The sequence below is a fragment of the Denticeps clupeoides genome, chromosome 1, assembly GCF_900700375.1.
Source record: "Denticeps clupeoides chromosome 1, fDenClu1.1, whole genome shotgun sequence".
Classification (NCBI taxonomy): Eukaryota; Metazoa; Chordata; class Actinopteri; order Clupeiformes; family Denticipitidae; genus Denticeps; species Denticeps clupeoides.
This window is the reverse complement of record NC_041707.1, coordinates 15,527,441-15,547,987: the sequence shown is the minus strand read 5'-3', so window position 1 is coordinate 15,547,987 and position 20,547 is coordinate 15,527,441. Positions and strand designations below refer to the sequence as shown.

General features: G+C 41.1%; 2 protein-coding genes across 2 annotated transcripts; one reads left to right on the top strand and one right to left on the bottom strand.

The window, feature by feature from the left end:
- Positions 1-7,107: 7,107 nt before the first annotated feature.
- Positions 7,108-17,894, top strand: reep1 (receptor accessory protein 1). The gene is made up of 8 exons (XM_028981517.1): positions 7,108-7,197; positions 8,769-8,841; positions 9,173-9,249; positions 9,644-9,764; positions 10,273-10,386; positions 11,008-11,179; positions 13,469-13,698; positions 15,334-17,894. The coding sequence occupies exons 1-8, from the start codon at positions 7,166-7,168 to the stop codon at positions 15,409-15,411; spliced, it is 897 nt and encodes a 298-aa protein (XP_028837350.1). The 5' UTR covers positions 7,108-7,165; the 3' UTR covers positions 15,412-17,894.
- A 118-nt stretch (positions 17,895-18,012) lies between these two features.
- On the bottom strand, positions 18,013-19,970 carry mrpl35 (mitochondrial ribosomal protein L35). Its single transcript, XM_028981530.1, has 4 exons — positions 19,898-19,970; positions 19,551-19,701; positions 18,445-18,592; positions 18,013-18,282 (listed from the first exon to the last, which is right to left on the bottom strand). Exons 1-4 carry the CDS (start codon positions 19,926-19,928, stop codon positions 18,094-18,096), a joined length of 519 nt encoding a protein of 172 aa, XP_028837363.1. The 5' UTR covers positions 19,929-19,970; the 3' UTR covers positions 18,013-18,093.
- Between the last annotated feature and the right edge of the window lie 577 nt (positions 19,971-20,547).

Sequence of the window (20,547 nt, the reverse complement as noted above, 5' to 3'; positions counted from 1 at the left end):
AATCAGCCAAAATACACCCATGTTACACCTCTTCTTACCTCCCTCCACTGGCTCCCGGTAGCTGCTCGCATTGAGTTCAAATCCTTGATGCTTGCCTACAGGGCTGTAAATGGAACTGCGCCCTCCTACATCAACACAATACTACCTAGCTACACTCCTGCACACTCTCTCAGATCGGCAAACGAAAGGAGACTAAAAATTCCTTCTTCACGGGGTCTCCGATTCCAATCATGTCTGTTCTCCGTTGTTGTCCCTGGCTGGTGGAACAACCTGCCCTCCTCCACACGACTAGCCGAGACTTTCACCACTTTTAAGAAGAAGGTGAAAACCCTCTTATTCCAAAAATATTACAGACAAATTTAACACATACACATGCACATGCGTACACATTGAACAAACAAATACAAAATGTATAAATACATTATAATTTTTCTTAGTCTAGCACCCAACACTCTCCGAGCATGTTCTTCAATGACAAGTCTAAGCCTTATCAGGGCTCTTAGTTTGTATACTTGATATTCTATAGAAATCGAACGAGAATTGCTGGTGTCTTCCCATTGTAAGTCGCTTTGGATAAAAGCGTCTGCCAAATAAAGTAAAGTAAAGTAAAGGAACAGTGTGCTGGGACGGTACTTTGCTCAGTGGCACCTTGGTGGATCGGGATTCGAATCGGCAACCTTCAACATCGTGGTCGCAAGGTGGCCGGTGCCAGTCGTGTTTGCCCAACCAATCCACATGTGTTTTGTGGATTTGGAGAAGGCCGTGTCCCCAGGGGCGCCCTATGGGGGCGCTCCAATAGTATGGGGTGGATGGTCAAAGGCCATTCAGTCCTGGTACCAGAGTTTTGTCCGCATAGCCAGCAGTAAGTCGGACCTGTTCCCGGTGAGGGTTGGACTCCGCCAGGGCTGCCCTTTGTCACCGGTTCTGTTCATAACCTATATGGACAGAATTTCTAGGTGCAGCCATGGTGTTGAGGGTGTCGAGTTTGGTGGTAGGAGAATCTCCTCTCTGCTTTTTGTGGATGATGTGGTCCTCCTAGCTTCATCAGGCTCTGACCTTCAGCTCTTCAGCTGGGTAGGTTCGCAGCTGAGTGTGAAGCGACTGGGATGAGGATCAGCACCTCCAAATCTGAGACCATGGTTCCTGACCGGAAAAGGGTGGCTTGCCAACTCCGGGTCGGGAGAGAGGTCCTGCCTCAAGTGGAGGAGTTTAAGTATCTCGGGGTCTTGTCCATGAGTGAGGGAAGAAGGGAGCAGGAGATCAACAGGTGGATTGGGGCAGCGTCTGCATTTGAGGAGTCACGAATCTGTGCGATGTGTGATTTTAGAACAAACAATCCTGAGGGAATGTACATTGAGGTTCTTGATAAATTTGATGGAGGAACAGTTTTCTGTGTATGTGCTGATAATCCTGGAGCCCATGGACTTGCGGGTTTTCAGGAAAGCTGTTGTGTTGAAAACTTATGCAGATATTGTCTCATCATTGTCTCATTACTGAATCCTGGCTTTTTCAGTTAAGATCCCTCAAAGACAACTTGTGGCAAATTAGGCACTTCGGAATGTGAAGGGGGTGAAAGGCCAATGTGCCCTTCATAAGCATCTGCCCTACTTTTATGCCATAAAAGGATTTCCTGCAGACATATTGCATGACTCTTTTTGAAGGAATCATTCCTGTTGAACTGTCCTGTGCCTGAAGGATTTGATTTTAAGGGATTTTTCACCTTGGATTGTCTGAATAACCAAATCAAATATTTTCCATACAAATATTTTTATAAGCCTCAAAAGATTGCCAAAGCCAATCTCATAAAAGGAACCATAGGACAATGGACATGAAAACAGGACTCTGTTACAGTGTCTCCCCATGATGTTTGTCAGTAAAGTGCCTGAAAATGAGCCTTCTTGGGAGATTTTGATGGATCTCAAAGAGATTCTTCAGTTGGTTTTATCAACAACATTTTCTGAGGAATTTATTTGTTACCTGACAAGCAAGATAACAGATCACCAGAAACTACTGATTGAGACAAGATCAAAACATCACTTTGTGGAATATTATCTATACTTAATCTGCTGCTTTGGCCTTTTGGTAGCTTTATGGACCATATGGTTTGAGTCAAAGCACAGTTTCTTTAAAGAAAAAAGTTCACGATACACCTAATTTCAAGAACGCTCTTCTCACTCTGGCTTCCAAACATCAGCTGATGATTGTATACTACCTGGATGGTCAATGTGTTTTCAAACCAAGTGCTTTGTAGAGCAAGTTGATGTTATGCATCAGTTGATGTGGATGTTGATTTTCTGAATGACATTCACCCTTTCACAACCTATTCAGTTGGAAGAAAGGTGTTTGTTACCTTGAGTAGTATGGTATGGATTGTATTCTCCTTTAAATAAACTCCTGCATATTTAAATGTACTGTGAAACTAGCATTTCTAGATAGATCTGTTCATAATGTGCATTGTATAGTGTCCTATACTTTTTTAACAGTTAGTCAGGTCTTGTTAGTGTATATGTGTGTGTGTTTGTGTGTGTGTGTATACAATATATGAATCATATTGCTCTTTACTCATGATCTGGCTTTTCTTTACAGGCCATATTGCTGGGTGTGAACTTCTCCCTAAACAACTACAGAAGGTATTCCTGAATCTGTAGACCATCTCAAAGACATATTACGGTAAAGAGTTTGGAGGGGCTCTGTGTAAAAAAAATTTTCTCATATCTGATCTTCCAACAGACAGATGTGTGAAAATACTATGTGAATGACAGAAGTCTCTTTCTAGACCAAGTGATGTAATTTCTTATTCATCCTTGTCTGGCATGTCTTCTGCTCCCTTTACTTCAAGCTCAGACACAATATTATTGCCCACAGGCCCAACCGTTCCACTAAATCTGAGAAGCACAGCTTCATTGTGCCTACATTCTCCTATGATGTTGAGCTGAGGCTACAAGAAAAAGCCAAGAAAAGCTTGAAAGTGAAGTGATTGTCATTGTGATACACTGCAGCACAGCATACGGTGAAACAATCTCTGGGGCCAATAATACATACATTTGATTGAAAAATTACACACAAACGTGTGTAATAGAAACAAATATACAATTTGTAAATATACAAAATGTTAGACATATTGAAAAATCAAACACATTCAAATAATAGAAACAAAGTTTTTACATATATACAAATGTTACAGGCACATTGATGGAAAGCACCATTGAGCGTCGTAAAGTCCTGAAGAAGTACTTGTTTAGTGTACGCAACTTTGAACCTTTTGACGTCTGATTTGTTATGTAATGTGAGGTGTCTTTTATTCCTAGTGATGTTGTCTGTACGTGTTAAAATATGTTGTGTCCCGTCTCTATCAGTCACATAGTTGTTAACCAAATCAACCAGAGTGTACATTTACCGCTTTTTTAGTTCTTGGCATTGAGTGTGATTCCCTTGGCCTTCATACATGTTTTATCACAGAGTATAATTCTAGGTGTTCATGAGCAGTTGTAAACGCTCCTAAAAACACATCAATGTCCTGCATCTGAGCACCATAACCGTCTGCATAACACCAGTGACCCAATGCCACTTCGTCCGAGACGAACGCAAAGTGTGTAATTTCACACTCATTCTCCATCTCAACTGCTTTCAACAACTGGATGCTGACCCAACAACCCCAAGGAGCCCTCATCATCAGTGATTACAGGTTGTCGTTTGAAGTACGCAGCATGTTCTACAGAGGGGAAACATCAGCTTACCATTGCTGCCGTACCGGGTGAGAGAGACCGCATGGTGGATTAACCCATAGTCATTGTCTAGACTATCAAAGTCTTTCAAAATGATCTGCGGGTGCCTGATCGGATATTCCTTTGTTGATTGGCAGAGTAGTTTGTCATTAGTTTGTTAACGTTTGTGTGAAATATCATCTGAAAACCATAAATGAAACACCCTTTAGATTGTTCAAAAAACAACAGGACGATTAGTTTTATTTTAGCAGGGACAAGAAATTGTTAACTTTTTGTTTGAAAAGAGGAATCATTAAAATAAGGTTTCTGTTTTAAAAGTTAGTCTGTGTGTGTGTGTGTGTGTGTGTGTGTGTGTGTGTGTGTGTGTGTGTGTTTGTGTGTGGGTGTGAACAAGGGAATGTCCTGTGTCAGGAACACTTTACCTCATATTGACAGGTCATCCTTACACAAAGTTAGACCCAAGTTTAAGTGTGTGAGTTCAGTGAATGTAATCGCACATCTGTCATCATAATTCAGTTCCTGGCTGCTGAGGCCTGGCCTCAAAGCAGTCTAGAATTAAGCATTGTCACAATTGTGACTGTGACAGTCGGGCCTTCTGAACCTCCCAATTTATTCGGCCCTGCTAATCTTATCTGTAAATACCCACAAACATACAATCTGGTTAAAACATTTTGAGACAATATCCGCATCTCTTGGTCTTCACAGCATACTCATTTATCTGTTCTGCACTGACAGCCCTGCTAAAGCACTCACCTAGTCATTCTTGATTTATGACATTATCATTTATTATGAAATAGGAGATGAAAGCATTTCATTACAAACACTGGAATAATCAGTTCTCATGTACTGCAAATTTTATTGACAAGCTGGAAAGTCATTTTAATTAATCCCAAATCCCAATCCCAAATATCAATGATGTCAGAAACATCTTTCAGTCTTGTATTGAGAAGTACTCTTCTTTCCAGTGTGCATTAATTATTGACACTTGGGAACCCGTGTCCTGAGGAACTTTCAAGAAACACTCAACAAGACACTGCCTCCTAACAAGAGTGCAAACACATTAAGGAGGTAGGTGTGTTTTTTTTTGTCATATGTTGTTTTTGTCTGTACAAGTACTAGGTACTTGTACTTTATTAATAGAGTTTAAAGAGAGATTTGTTGACTAAAACCATACTAAAATATTGATGGATATTTATGACTAAGATGCTCAGAATTTTAGTCGACTTAAACTTGACTAGATTAAAATGAGTGTGGATGTGACTAAGACTAATAAAGACTAAAAAGACAGCTTGATGCAAAGACGAGTCTAATAATAAAATTAAGACAGGCAGTCAAAAACAACTAAATATATTTGAAGGCTATATTTGAATCTACCAATGTAAATGGTCATGAAAATAAAGAAAACACATTGAATGAGAAGATGTGTCCAAACTTTTGGCTTGTACTGTATATTTTATAATAAACAATATGTCCCAAAAATCTCAAGACTACATATTTAAAAACCGAGGGATTTCACAATTAATGCGGATTTCTGCTGCTGAATAATCACACAATACCAGCAAATTCACTATATTAAACACTTCTTGTATATAAGTTTTGCGCTGTGCAAATTATGCCTGGAATAATTTTAACCATTCCATATCACAGCAAATAAAATGTTTGTTTTATTTGCACAGAAGTGTAGTACAAATCTTACTTATGCTGACAGGCCATTCACAAAAACAATTTACTCAGCGTGTTTTAGTGTACTTGTAGAGACCCTCAAGCAGCATTAATATATAGAAACACTTTTTTACTGTTTGAAAACATTTTCAGCAAAAAAGCAACAAGACATTGTGCTCTTTAAACATTTACATTTATTATTGTACATATGTTCACATTTTAGATACAAGCCTAAGGTTGAAAGGTTGAAATTATGTCAGAAACATCTTTCAGTTTTGTATTTGAGAAGTACTCTTCTTTCCAGTGTGCATTCATTATCAGCAACACTCCAGCAATTCCACATCTTTGTTTCTAAAGTGTGTGCATTTTAAATGCAGATATTTTGATGACATATGACGTCCCACATGAAAACTATTTAAATATATATTCACTTCAGGTCCTTCATCCGTCGAGGAGACACAGTGGAGAGCGTGGTCTAACCTTAAAACAAAATTAACTGTTTTCAGATGAACTAGCTACTTTACTCCACTCACCCTGGCTGAGATGCTGTGGTACCACATTGCAAGAGACGTCAGGAACACAGGATTTGGAGGACATCGAATGGGCACCATAGGTCTGCAAGCACATAGCTGAAGGCCAGATGAGGCTCTAGGGGAGAATATATGGTTCACCGCTAAGATAGACAGTAACATTTCCACTTCCACTCCTCATTTGCGATCGAGGATTTACCAGGTGAAATCTTTTTTCCTCAAAACTTCATGCTCAGTTTTTCAAATATTGGAAGAGAACCGTTTACAGTTTTACATTTACAGCATTTAGCGGTCTCTCTTATCCAGAACGATTGACATAAGTACTCTAAAAAACACAATCATTGAAATCTCTCATTTGGGTCACTAGGACCCGATCTAAAAATACCATTCGCTTAACAACTTAACAAGCCACGCGGTGTGGCGGTGGTTACTGCTGACATTTTTCAAAATCTTAATCTTATTTTCTCATACAGCCTTATAACAAGCCATAGACGCCGAACTAACTCATGACCCCCTGCACCCTACCTTCACGCTTGCTAGGCTAAAAAACAGCACGTCAACACCATGAAATTTAGGAATGTCGACATCACAAGGCGTCAATTCAAACCTGTTATTAATGCATTATAATTAATCTTGCTGTCTGAACTGGTGTACCTTCCCAGGCTCCATGCTCTAGTTTTTAGTTTAACTCCTCGCGCTAATGACGTCCCTCCATAACAACTGCCGTAGCAAGTCCCGCCTCCTTCGCCTTTCACGGCGAATGTCATTGGCTAGTCCGGTACGCTCATCACGTGCATCAACAAAAGAACGTGATTGGCCGAACTCACCCTCATCAGCGGTGCTGTTAGGGGCGGATCCCAGTAAATACACGTAAATACATTTACAATTTATAGACAATCCGTGAATCACGCGGTCCGTGCGTGCAGGACCTCGCTCAACTAACAAGAAACAGCTCCAGAAAACTACACTCAAATCATAATTCCATGCACCACAGCTACGTTGTGGAGTGAATTGCACCAAACTGTATTCATAAAAAAGCAGGGTAAAAATGACACTATTTATGTCCAATTTATTACCTTTATTCGGTGGTATGCCAGAACGTCAGGCACGACATAAACACGACCGTGATTCTGAACGCGGCGCATGCGTAGTTTAGGTAGGGTAGGACGTTCTGATTGGGTAGGACATTCTGATAGGTAGGGTGATCTGGTAGAGCACCGCCGCTCGCGCTGCTGGCCGCACGGCGACATGGTTTCTTGGATCATCTCTAGAATTGTGGTGTAAGTTCTTTTCGTGCCGATCTCCGCGCGTAACGGGCGCCGCGGCGGAATATGTTTTTTTTTTCTCCCGCTAGTGCTGTTTTATTTTCCCAAGGTGCATGTCGGTATACAGCAAACGGGCTGCGCGGACCTTTCATTTCTATCAGAGGGCAGAATCCCAGACGCGCCGTGACTCGGGCTTTTTTCCCCCCTCCTTCCAGGGACATTCGTGTATTTAAAAAAAAAATAGCCTTGCACGATTTTTTTTTTTTTTACTGTTTTCGGATGAAACGTCTCCGACGCGCATCGAGAATATGTTTATGCTTGAGGAATAATATCCAGACAAAGACAAGGCGGCGCAGACGTGTCCGAAGAAGGCGCGTTTTTATTCTGCGACGTGGAAAAGAAACACGTCCCTGTCGCCCGCAGCCGAGGGAGCGACTCCGTGTCGCGCTGTTGTTCCGTGGTCACCATCTCGTGACCGGAGTTACGTTATTAAGAACAACCAGTTTGTGGTGAGATTTGAAGAGAGAGAGAGAGAGAGAGAGAGAGAGAGCTTAATGCGCCGACGCTGCTGTGCCAAATTTCAAAATAGGTGTTCAATTAAATTTAGATTAGAATATCGGGTTACGCGAGCTATTCCTGCGGCGCCTGCTCGGTGGCCCCAGGATTCCAGGATTCCAGGCCACTTTCAGCCTCACCTGATTCACGCCGAACTCCCGGTTCCGCCACTTGACGTCGTTTGTATTCAGTCTCTTTGAGAAAGTTGGGTGAATCCTGGTCGGGTTACATTGAGCACAACGGGCACTCTGTCCCAGGTTCCAAATGCAAAATCCAAAAAGGTGCGATCAGGTGTCTCCGTTGCATTTCAGTGCATTACGGTGTTACGGTCTATACACAGTAATAATATTATTAATCAATTTCAGACTTTTGCGTTCCCTATTCCTACAACATTTTTGGACATTTTGCGTTCGGTTCCCATTCTGAGCGCTGCTGTTGCGTGCTTTTTAACCCCAACCACTGTTTCTGAGTGTGTTAATAAAAATGTCACCTAAGAGACGTGCGGGACCGGGGACTGTTCCTGTAAGGTTGACCTTGTGCCGGTGTCTGCGGCGCACGGTGAGCGTGGGTCGGTCACCCGATCGGGCGGGTGTCGCAGCTGTCGCCGGGCCGCTCGGACCGCGACCCCCGCGTTTAAATAAAGAACCGCAGGCGTGTGCGCGCAGCAAGAGGCGCGGGAACGCGCCCCGGCCGTCAGCTGTTTCTACACAGCGCCTTACACAACACCGCGATTAATGCCGACTGGGGCGGTGATGATCAGAGGGCCCATGATAAAGTCTGGTAGGGTCTGGCATCTCAAGTGACTCTTAAAAAGTGTGGCCATCTTTAGGGTTAGGGATTTAAAGCCACTGGTAGAATTAAAGTCAACTGCAAGTGACATTCAATAGCCTCAACTTGTGTGCCTTATGCCAGTGTATGTTTAGAATATATATATATATATATATATTTTCCGAAATCACTTTTATCAGACGAAAATTACTTTTCATTTATTTCACTGTTTTGCTGCTATGTTCTTTTTTTTTTTTTTACAGGCTCATATTTGGGACGCTTTACCCGGCATACTCCTCTTATAAAGCAGTGAAATCAAAGGATGTAAGAGAATATGTGAGTACAGTGAGGAGGACAATGAAGTCACACATCTCTATTCAACCCAGAGCTAAACAGGACAATGAGGACAATGAGACAAGTGTCCAGTCCACACTATTGCGGTCTCCTCCTTTACAACCATCAGTCCATTTCAGCACAAGAGATTTGATTCAAATTTTTGCAGTTCTGCATTTCATATATTTTCTATTATTATACTTGTGTTAAATACAAAGATAAGTGTGGTGTGTGCATGCATGTATTTCATTCCTGTTACTACACATGCTTAACCGATAGTGTGGATGTTACCGACATATTAACACATTCAATTGAATATATCTATATATTTCAGGTAAAATGGATGATGTACTGGATTATATTTGCACTATTCACCACTGTTGAAGTAATCACAGATATATTTTTGTGTTGGTAAGTATGAAATAATTTACTGCGATTAACCAAACTTAATGGGCTAATTTTTGTGGCACTATGGGAAGTGTTCAGTAATAAACAGATAAAAACAAGAAAGGACTACTTGCCTGTGTCTTGGAGTAGAGAATATAGAAGACAACCATTAATTATGTTTCTATAAAGTAAATTTAAGTGGGAGGAGCCTATAAGAATGCCCGACAGCTGTCATGTTTTTCAAGCTGCACCATAAGACCTTCCTCTTCAGACAATACTTAGACTAACTTGTAACTTTCGTATAGTCTGACTTATGTTAGAAAAAAAGTCCTAGTGAGTCCTAGTGAACCAGAACTGTCATCCAGTTTGAGACTGTGAACAGACAATGAAAAGGCTGTTTTTCTGTCTTTCTTTGAAGGCTTCCTTTCTACTATGAACTCAAGATTGCATTTATGGTGTGGCTGCTGTCACCGTACACCAAGGGGTCCAGTGTTCTGTACCGGAAATTTGTGCATCCGACACTTTCCTCTAAAGAAAAGGTGACGGCAGTATCTGAATTTGTCCCCCCACCCCCAGTTCCTTCGTCATTTGAGTATTTTTAGAAACAATGTTTACTGACATAAACGTTGTTTTGATGATCTACAAAGCAGTGGCTGCGCACCGTGAAATGTTCTGCTGCTTTTGTTCAAAGTTGATGGGCCTTTGGATTTGGGAAGGGAAGAAAGTTTGAACCTGTTTCCTTCAGAGTGTTTTTATGGGTAGGTTGTCTTTTAGGGCAAACAGTCGAGGAAATGACACACTTTCCTCTCTCTTTTATTTGTATGGCAGGAAGCTCGTCATTATGAAAAGGATGAGATGGGGATGACAGGGACTCTAAGCGTCTCTGTATTATGCAGGCATATACAAGCAAAAAAAAATGAATCAATACAATCCACTTTTGTAGTCTACTGATGCTTCCCTGTATATATCTTGTTCTTATATAAAAAGTCATGATGATAGGAGCCATGGGCTGGTTCATTTATTTTATTGTTTTGGCATTTTACACAGGAAATAGACGACTACCTGTGCCAAGCAAAGGACAAAAGCTATGACACCTTGATGCATTTTGGGAAGAAAGGTCTCAATGTGGCGGCCACAGCAGCGGTAATGGCAGCCACTAAGGTAAAGGTCATTTAAATGCTTGTTCAATTTAGCAAAGCCATTGGTCCAGTTTAATTTTTGCAATAAAAGTAATACATGGTGGCATAGTTTGATGTTGTAAATGAAGACCAATTAAGTAACACTATGTTTGTAACTTGTGTCCATGCTGATATTGGATGCAAGTGCAAACCTTGCTTTATTAACATAATTAATGTGAAATTAGAGTGTCGCAAGTTTTTTGGGGGCCATTTGGGTTTGTACAGGTGTTAGAAGCCTAGAGCAGGGGTTCGGGAGGACCCCCTCAGCATAGTATTTTCATTTCTAGCCTAATGTGCTGCATGCATTATGATGGTAACAATGGTTGCAGGGCCTAGAAGTCAAGAATCTATCAGCAGCTGACTTTCCAAATGTCATATGTTTGCACTTAGAATTGCTTCATCCATGATGCCCCAAAATGAACACTGAATTACTACTAGGTACTGACCTTGCATGTGGCTACTGTCACTAGCTCTGAACAACAGCATCATGTAAACTAATTCTTCAGTTATGCCTTGGAAATGGAAGCTGTGCAGTTGTTTGTGTGGTAATTAGCTCAGATGCTGTAAAGTCCTAGCTGTGGTGTACTGTCCTCCTCTGCTGCAGGGACAGGGAGTTCTGACCGACAGGCTGAGGAGTTTCAGCATGCAGGATCTGTCATCCTTCCAGGAGGAGGCCCCAGTAAAAAACTCAGGATCTGTCACCACCCAGCCTGCCACTGGCCAGCAAAGAACACGCTCCATGATGCGCAGCAAGTCAGAGATGGGCTATAACAAGGGTAAGCCAGCCCGGCCAACAAATCACAGGAACAAATTCCAGCCATGCTGGTTTGAAGAGAGGAGGTGGTTTGGTCCTTTAGGTCTCTGTCGTTTGTTTGGTTGACTTCTCTTTATTTGAGAATGGATTAATCCTTCCAGTACTTAAAATTAACATTAGCTAGATAAAATTGTGCAATGAAGGGGAAAGATCATATACTTATTGCAAATTAGCTTATGTCATTTATGTGTTTAAATGAAATCTGTTAGTATTTATAATTATATTGCACCATTTGATGACATTATAACACAGATATTAATAACACAAAACTGAACCTACTTATGCAATGTGTCCATGGGCCATATTACTATTTTTTTCTCCTGCCATTGGATAAGCTGATCTAAAAAAAGTGTTTGTTAAAAGGCTGTCTAATTTCTCTCTATCTCTGCAGTAGATGCAGTACCAACCCTTCTTCCTGTTTAAATGTGCTGAGATTGTTCCATTACCCTCCTTCCTGAGACAGAATAACCATTTTAGAGCTTTTCCTGTTTGTGATGACAGGACTAAATTCTGATGAAAGAATCTGGACATGCCTGTTTATTTCTTCAGTTAACAGGGTAACAATATTAAATATAATAACACTTTTATTTCATTTTCAGCTGGCTGTGTTTTACTTCTGCTCATGACAATTACCCTTCTGTGATCATGACATTCTCATGTTGCAAGCTTGTGATATGTAATGACCCAGAGAGAATTATCACCTGAGGCCTGTGCCTCTCCAAAGGTCTACCATCACACTAGGTTAAGGTCTTTGCCAGGGTTGGCCATGTTGGGTTCTGGAGAGCCACAAAACGGATTCAAATCCACTTATTTAGGAAATTACCGCCATGTGCATCTTGAAGAGTGATCTAACAGACACCTTGTCTTATTATGGGGAGACTTTAATCTCAGTCAGTCCCAATTGCAATGTCAGAAACCATGTATGTTCAGAATTAAAAGTTGAGTAGGTACCTTAATAACAGAACATAGTTCTCAGAAGGTAGTCAAGAGGTACACACTGCTTATAGAAGAGTGTTTGAGTTACAGTAGAGTTATAAGCAGTTATATAACAGTTTGATCCTGTTGGTGGATTTAATAGTGATGACAGTCAAGTTTTCAGGCTCATGTGGGCAAAAAAGTTGTAGAAACAGGTAAAAAATATGTTATAAAAGCTGCACAATGTTTGAGCAGTGAAAATGTTTCAGTTGATGAAGCTCTTTGACTTAACTTGAGTAAGTCAATGATAATGTCATTGTTGTAGCTGTTGTAGCTGATGAGGTGGTGTTCATGTATGGGCTTTCTTTTGGACTTCTGAGATTCTCAGAAAAAGGTTTTTACTGTATTGCAAGGTACTTTTAGGGGTACATTGGCTTGTCAGTGTGCCGGTACCCTTGTGCGTTATCGTCAGGGTACATGGTAGAAAAAGGTACTTTGAGGTCCAACTATTAGCCCAAGGGGGTATGTTCACTTGGATTATGCCTTGAGGGACTAAAATGGACTCCTACTGTACCCCTATTTCTGACTATAATTTGACAGGAAGGTGATGGATCCCCCAGGCTCTCTATGAAGCACATGGCTCATGGAAAGTAGTGTCTCATCCTACAGAATATAGAACAATAATTTGTTGGTCACACAACTGTGGATTAGCACAGTTTTGTTCCAGGTATGCTTCTGAATATGTGTGAAATATTTTTTACATCTTAATTTCTTTGAAAGTTTGTAGTATTTGAAGTTAGAGTCAATGAAATTAGTAAACATCATTATGTAAATTGGAGAACAACAAAGTAAAGCCAGACGTTTTTGTGTCCCTGGCTCCCTCTCTTGTTGGTTATATTCATTGGTGGTGATGTCAGGAGGCAGTTTTGTGCAAAGGATGTCTCTTTTCCGATTGACAGCTTCGTGTACACTGCAAGGTCAAACTGGAAAGAGGTTTAGTTCCTCCAAATTTTAAGCAGGTGTCCGCTCCAAAATATAGATGGTATTTGGAGTCCCAAGTGCGTGGCAGTTGTTCAGGTGGACGAGTTTTATGTGTCTCATGGATTATTCATAAGGGATCACAAGAAGGTGAATCTGATTAATGTTTTAACTGTACAGTCTCACTGGTCTAGCATTCTGTTTCTTCTCATACATCTCCTTATTGTAAGGCACATCTATACAGGTCTTAGTTAGGTTTGGGGTATAAATATAATATAATACATGAATGCAATTTAAGTAGAAAGTAACTGCACGGTTACTGTTTAGCATCATTGCTGCCACCTTCTTTGCGGTGCAGGGCAGGACTTTGACATGACTGAATTTGAGGTCTTGAGCTTGCAGCAGTACAGCCCTGTGGAGCCACCGTCAGAACCCTTTAAACCCCCCGAACCCCCATGCCCAGTCTATCCTGACCCGAGTCCCAGCACTGTCCCCTCAGCCCCAGAGCTGGCCGAGGAGGCACCCAGAGGGGCAGATGATCCACTGGACTCGCCTCAACTCAGGCTGACCAAGAGGCGGGCTCCGGAGGTACTGCCCATCTCCCCGCCCCGCTCTTTTGGTTAGCTGGTTGACTAGCTGCCTGCCTGGCTGGGCGGATTGCGGTTTTGTGCGGCTGACTTTGTGTTTGGCAACTAACTCCCTGGATCTGCTGCCTGTTGTATTTTAAAGCAACAGTTATGCGCTACACTTCCTAACTGAGCTCGGAGTTTTGTGTAGCTTTATTTTAACCACAACTATGGCTACAGGTGTGTTATCACCATTTTTGGGGTTTAATTGGATTGTAATGAATTGTTTTTAGGAAAACGCAGTCTCCATCTCCATCTGTCACAGCACAGCACACGGTGACACAACGAAACGTGTCCTTTTAACCCATCACCCTTAGTGAGCAGTGGGCAGACATGACAGGCGCCCGGGGAGCAGTGTGTGGGGACGCTGCTTTGCTCAGTGGCACCTCTGTGGCACTTCGGCGGTTCAGGTTTCAAACCAGCAACCTCCCGATTACGGGTCCGTTTCCCTACCTGCTAGGCCACCACTGTCCTATTTCGCCCTAAGGAGACCATACGGTGCTGTGAAAAAGTATTTCTTCCTGATTCCTTTTTTCTTTGCATGTCACACTTAAGTGTTTCAGATCAAACTAACTTAGACAAAGATAATCCAAGTAAACACAAAATGCAGTTGAGTGATTTTATTAAAGTCAAGTCAAAAAGCCCTATGTGAAAAAGTTGATCGCCTGTTGGCATGGTGTTGTTTTTCTGAAATGCTGTCTCACGTTTCTGTAATGGGATGTACCTCTCCCCAAAGAATAATTATTTCTGAAGTCTTGGGGAGCATCAAGTTGTTGTTTTTTTGCCACGTATCTCTGCCATGGATGCCATTTTTGCCAAGTTGTCACAATCTTGGGCAGGGATCGCCAGTGGTCGTTTTGGTCAATTGTAGATTCACTGGAGTCCAGATTACTTTTACTCAATTACTTTGTTTCTTATCTGTTCCTGAATTTCTTTTAATTGTGGCATGATGTCTTCTGTTTTGGTGTCTTCTCCACTTTGCTGACATGTTATATTAAGGTGACATCTTGATATGATAGTGATATCTTGGTCTGTCAGCGATCAGGCGTGTGTGGATACAGAAACCAATTCAGAATATAACAAGGGGGGCAAGTATTCTTTCACATAGGACCATGCAGAGATGATTATTTAATCATCTCTTAAAAAACTGCATTTTGTGTGCACTTTGCTTATCTTTGTGAAGGATTTGATTATTTGAAACATTCAAGTTTGCCAAACATGCGAAAAAGTAAGTCTCTGACTAGATGTTTGGCAGTAGGACGATGAATGTGGAACAGCACCCCTACAATGAAGACATTTGTTTTACTGGCTTTTAAATGTCATACATCATCACACCAGCATATTAATAATGAATATGTAGCCTCCCATCAGGTGCCTCAGAAACAATTCCTTGTGTGTTCTCATGCATTAACGTGCCAGTGTACATTTATTAGGAAAATTTGCAAGATAAACATCATGGCACTGGCAAGACCAGTTTTGTAGTTGCAATTTTGTCTAAATTTTGTCCCTCTCTCTCTCTCTCTCTCTCTCTCCTTCAAATACTGTCAATTTCCTCAACATTCCTTTTCTTTCCTCCATTCTTCTCTTTCTGTATCAGCCTCCTCCTAGGGCCTTAAGACCTGTCACCAGATCAAGATCAAAGAGCACCCTTTCTCAGAACAGCGAAGCCATGTGACTTTGTGCAAATGCTCCAAGACTGCTTTAGCTGCCTTAGCTGCAACAAGAAGGAAAAAAAAACAAGGAATGCAACCAAAAATAGACATATCTAAAGCAGCCTGTCATTTCAGGAGGTAACCAATGAAAATGCGAGCTTTGGCATTCGACCTATGTTACATTAGGGTCCCCATCTCTGAGCTGTAACTTTTTGTACATATTAACTGTATGTTTGAATGTTTTTGTTTATTTTTACATTATATTGTCTGAGACAAAAGCATGCGTCTGGTGGAATACAAAGAACGCGTGTGTAATATGTGTGTGGGTCAGACGACTTTTTTTTTTTCTTTGGTTCATGCCCTAAGATGGGAGCTGACCTCTCCTGGTGCTGGAGGAAGGTATCCCATACCGGGGCTTCATCTGACTTGTTTTACTCACCTGGAATAAAATTCTAGCAGGCTGGCAATTCTAGATGCGAGGCTCTAAAATGGCATGTGCATTTTGCATTTGTAATCTGATTGAATCAGATTGACAGGTTAATAGATACTTTAGGGGTGAGAGTGTGCAATTCGGATGCTCTGTGATTGATTATCTTAAGCTTATAATTTACTTAACATGTTCAATATTTTAATTGAGCCACAAGAAGCCTTGTTACTTACCTCGACCTTAAATATACTGCAGGACAGTTATTTGGTACTGTCAACTCATCACTGAGGAAATTGCTCTTGTGTGTGATCCACAACATAAAAAACTGCAATTACACATTTTGAGTACAGTCAAAATACGCTTTTCCATCTGCTTGATTTTATTTCTCTTGAAAAGTTCCCTGTCACATATTTGCAGGGCAGTTTTAAGACTTCACAACCATGTCCCCTGCAAGTATTAAAAGATGGTTTTTCTGCATTTATTGCTACTTTTCCAGGGTGGAATCATTAGAATGTAGATTTTTTTGAGTATCAGCCTGTGATAGCCTGTGATACTTTTACAGATGAGAACAACTGAACACTCAATCTGTTTCATGGAGCATTCAGGGCTCTACTGAAAAATTGACAATCTGTGTTATTCCCTGAAGACTGATAGTTCTCACTGTTCTGCTTCCTTCATGCAGTCTGTCACTGTGAACTCGCCATTAATTCACGGCATCAGTGGAACGCATTGATCTTGGTTCTGTGAACGTGGTATTAGTTACAGTGTTATCCGGGTCATCATGTTACACTGAAGCACCTGAAGTTTGGCCTTTGGGTCCTAATGCAGCCAGACCAACGTTTCCTCCACTCTGGCTCATACAGAATCAAGAGCATCACTTAACAGTCATATGTCTTGCATGAAAACTAACACAAAAAAATGCACTCGTATCTGACAAATTAGGCACACGAACCTGCGATCACTCACAGACCCAAGGTGGACCAAGGTCTGTGAAACGCACACCGTTACCCATTATGACTTATTTCCTTGCTGTATGTCTGTGTGATTAAACAGTCGTAATTTTCTCACTTTTCCTGGCTGTGAGCACTATATTTGTATGGGCCTATAAAGATGGTAACTACTACTAGTCTTCTATAGTCATACTAGTCTTCAGAGCTGCAGGCCTAGATGCTTGGGAAATGTCAGTCATCATAAGGCAAATTTGGCATTAAAAAGCAGAATCAGCCATTGTGTGTGAAGCAGCACTCGGTCAAAGGTAGTAGGTTCAACATTTTTGCCTCAGGTACAGTTTCTTTTGATCTGTGACAACTACGTTTACACTTGGGTATTGTTCATACACTCAAACAGAAATGTGGTTCAACCTTCTTTTTTGTCCTGCTTTCTTTAGCATTTGAGTCTTTGTATAAAATTGGATAACAGGACTGGTCTCACAGAAAAAAAGGTATAAAACATGTACATGCTTAGATTTTTTCCATTTAAGTTTTTGTATTATTTTAAAAAGTTTTTTTTTTTTTTTCCAAAAATACCCCACAATAACAAGAAATTGATAAATTCAACCTGACACGGTCAAAAAATATGTATATTAAAGATGTTCCTGCTTGACACTTTAATCGTAGGTTGGCAAAATTCCATTAATTAAACGATATTTAGATTTCTAGAAAGAAATCACAAGGGCAAATTGAACATTGAAAATGCCTGGCAGGCCAGAGTATTGTATACCACTTATACAAGTGTGAAAAGAATGATCTGTAAAGTCATGTGAAAAGTAGCATGTATGTTTAAAAAAAAAAAGAAAAAAAAAAAAGCAGACGCTCCCTCTAATGATTAAAAAATATTTAAAATGATTAAAAATGCATCACACAATTGTGATGGTCTGTATTTTTATAAAACCAGAGTAGACTGTGTAACATGTAGTAATAGGTTGTTCCTGACCGTATGAAATGTATAACTTGTCTAATAACAAGTGTGGCGCCCTATAGAGTTGAGTGATGTGTCCGAGACACATATATATATCATGGCATTCATCATTAACACACGATAGGTGGATTTGATAATAAATATTCAGAATGTAATGATCAACACTGGACTCATGTCTTCTTAATAATGGGGAATTGCAAACATTCTTACGTTAGATACAATGACAGAATCCTTCTCTACCATTTATCCAAAAAAAAATGTAGCGCAAGCACAGCCGTTGTTGCGTTTGAAAACGGATTTTTATATTGACAGGATTGACCATTCATGGAAAAGCATACATAGACGGTAGCTGGCACAATATTTACACTTTGAGATTAACCCTGTCGTGGTATTTTTGATAGGGATCATTGAGGTACCAGTTCCTCCTTTTCCAGTAGGCTGTGGTCATTTTATCAAGCATTTTGCACTGGGTCCTATTGCAGAACACATGTTCCCTCAAACGCTTCTTTCGGACCGCTGCCTTCTTCCACAACTTCTTCTTATATCCAGCCTATGGTTGACACACACATTCGTGGAAAGAGGTAAAGGAACAGTAAGAAACACTCCTGAAAACACCTGACTGGGTACATAGATAGATGTCCGTAAATTACGATTCATTACACGCTTAGATGATGATGAGGTGTAAAAACAGAAATGTGATCGGCCACATTACCTTCCTTCTGACCCAGAGGCCGCAGTGCAGCCGGAGGAATCGGTCAGTCACGGACTTCACACCCTTCCTCTTGCCATACTTCACACTGTAGTAGGTCAGACTTCTGCTGGGCGCTGGCCGACTCAGGGCGGGAAGAAAAGGCGAGAGGCTGTGGGCAAAGAAGGGCAGTCTCGCTTAATACTTCCTATAAACGTGGCCCACGGTAGAGCCGGTGTTACGGAGAATTTATTCCCTCGTGTTCCACCTGGCGCACACTAATATCAAATCATGACGTCACACTCTACTACAACGTTAGGCAGCTTCTCTTTATTTAGATGTTGTCTCTGCCTTTTTAATGTCTTTATTCAAAATGCTTTTTTTTTTATAGATACTATTTCAAATGGACAGGATATGAAGTTGCATTTTATGAGTGACTGTTTCCTGTATTCACATGTAATTATGTACCCGAGTGATTTCCAGACATGTCACATATCTTGTTTAGTGGATGGAGAATGGAATACACACACACAAATATGTTGTACGTATATACAGATATTTTGAATACTCTCATTCACTCTCAGTCTATTTATTGTATAGTGAACTTCTTAGATTACACAGTTGGCATATTCTTTATGATATTTATGTTTTGCTGCTCTAGTACTGTCATTTTCTGCCACAACAATGTTAATTTCCAAATTGTGGCGTCTGACATCTATAACCACCTCTCCACCAATACTACATCAGCAACATGTAATTATGTACATGACTCATTTTCAGTCATCTGCCATACATCTTAGTCTAAATAACCATATATTCCGGCATACAGGACCTCACTCCTAGTAATACTACATCAGCAACATGTAATTATGTACATGACTCATTTTCAGTCATCTGCCATACATCTTAGTCTAAATAACCATATATTCTGGCATACAGGAACTCTGGACCTCACTCCTAGTAATACTACATCAGCAACAATGTACCAGACATCTCACATATATATTGGTCCAGAAAAGTGTGGGTGAACACTAACGTTGAAATCAGGGGGAACATGGGGAACAGAACTTTCCGTAACACCGGCGCACTGCTGCTGCAGCACCGCTGCTGGCGGAAGTGTAAATCCGTACCGCTGTGCGAGGCCTGGTCGCGGCAGGACGACAGCAGGACTGCAGAAGGCGGCAGGGCGGATGGCGCTATTCAAGCAGCGGAACTGCGCTGCCCTCGCCACATTTTGAAACCTGCAGCCCCTCGAAACCGCAGCCAGCGGCCTCAGCAAGCCTAGAACAGAGAATGCGCAGAAACGATCGGAATGCGTTTGCCGGGAGCACGGTTATAACGTTAAAACAACGCTGAAGCGATGCAACCACTCGCCTCCGGTTTACTAGGACGTCAACAAAAACACGCGGATCAACAACTCGAATCTGTTCAACTCAATATTCAAACGTAACCAGCATAAGAACATGAATATACGCACCTGCAACTCCTCTCGCCAAGGAGGCCGCCATCTTGACACTGTCATTGAAACTACGGAACGTCGTAGAAACAAACCGGACGCGCCGATTTACGAAACGCGCTCGTTGTTATATGGGTAACACACTTGCCTATGAACCGGACGACCACAAAGTCACAGGTTCAGACCCCACTGACTACCGTTGTGTCCCTGGGCAATTCACTTAACCCTCCGGGTGGACTGTCCCTGTAACCGCTAATTATAAATGCTATAAATTAAATATTTTGGAAGCTTTGCTATTTTACTATGTTTCAATGCGTTCAATTCTGCTGTTTCACAAACATTTAAGGTCAAACTAGACCATAATTTAAAACATTGGTCACAATATCATACACCTACAAACACCATTCAGCCCCAGTCCCTTAAATGTGCTTCCACAAGCTGTGGTGTCAATTTCCATCCAGAAGACTGACATGCAGGTGTTGTGCTGGTGTACATTGTCTTGACCTTTGCTATTCAGATGACCTTGGGCATATAAACTGAATCTAAACACCAGAATAATTAAACTAATTTTTACAAACCATATTAAATAAATACAAATCAACAGAATGCCTGTAGGCTTGGTCCTGAATATTTTAGATAGATAAACATAAGAAAATTGCATCAAAATAGGG

Bases quoted from the DNA above. Each gene is read 5' to 3' on its own strand.
- reep1 (XM_028981517.1), top strand. From the start codon at position 7,166: ATGGTTTCTTGGATCATCTCTAGAATTGTGGT. The intron at 7,198-8,768 runs GTAAGTTCTTTT...TTTTTTTTACAG, and splicing joins ATCATCTCTAGAATTGTGGT to GCTCATATTTGGGACGCTTT. The intron at 11,180-13,468 runs GTAAGCCAGCCC...TTTGCGGTGCAG, and splicing joins AGAGATGGGCTATAACAAGG to GGCAGGACTTTGACATGACT.
- mrpl35 (XM_028981530.1), bottom strand. From the start codon at position 19,928: ATGGCGGCCTCCTTGGCGAGAGGAGTTGCAG. The intron at 19,702-19,897 runs GTGCGTATATTC...TCTCTGTTCTAG, and splicing joins CTTGGCGAGAGGAGTTGCAG to GCTTGCTGAGGCCGCTGGCT. The intron at 18,283-18,444 runs GTAATGTGGCCG...TGTCAACCATAG, and splicing joins GCCTCTGGGTCAGAAGGAAG to GCTGGATATAAGAAGAAGTT.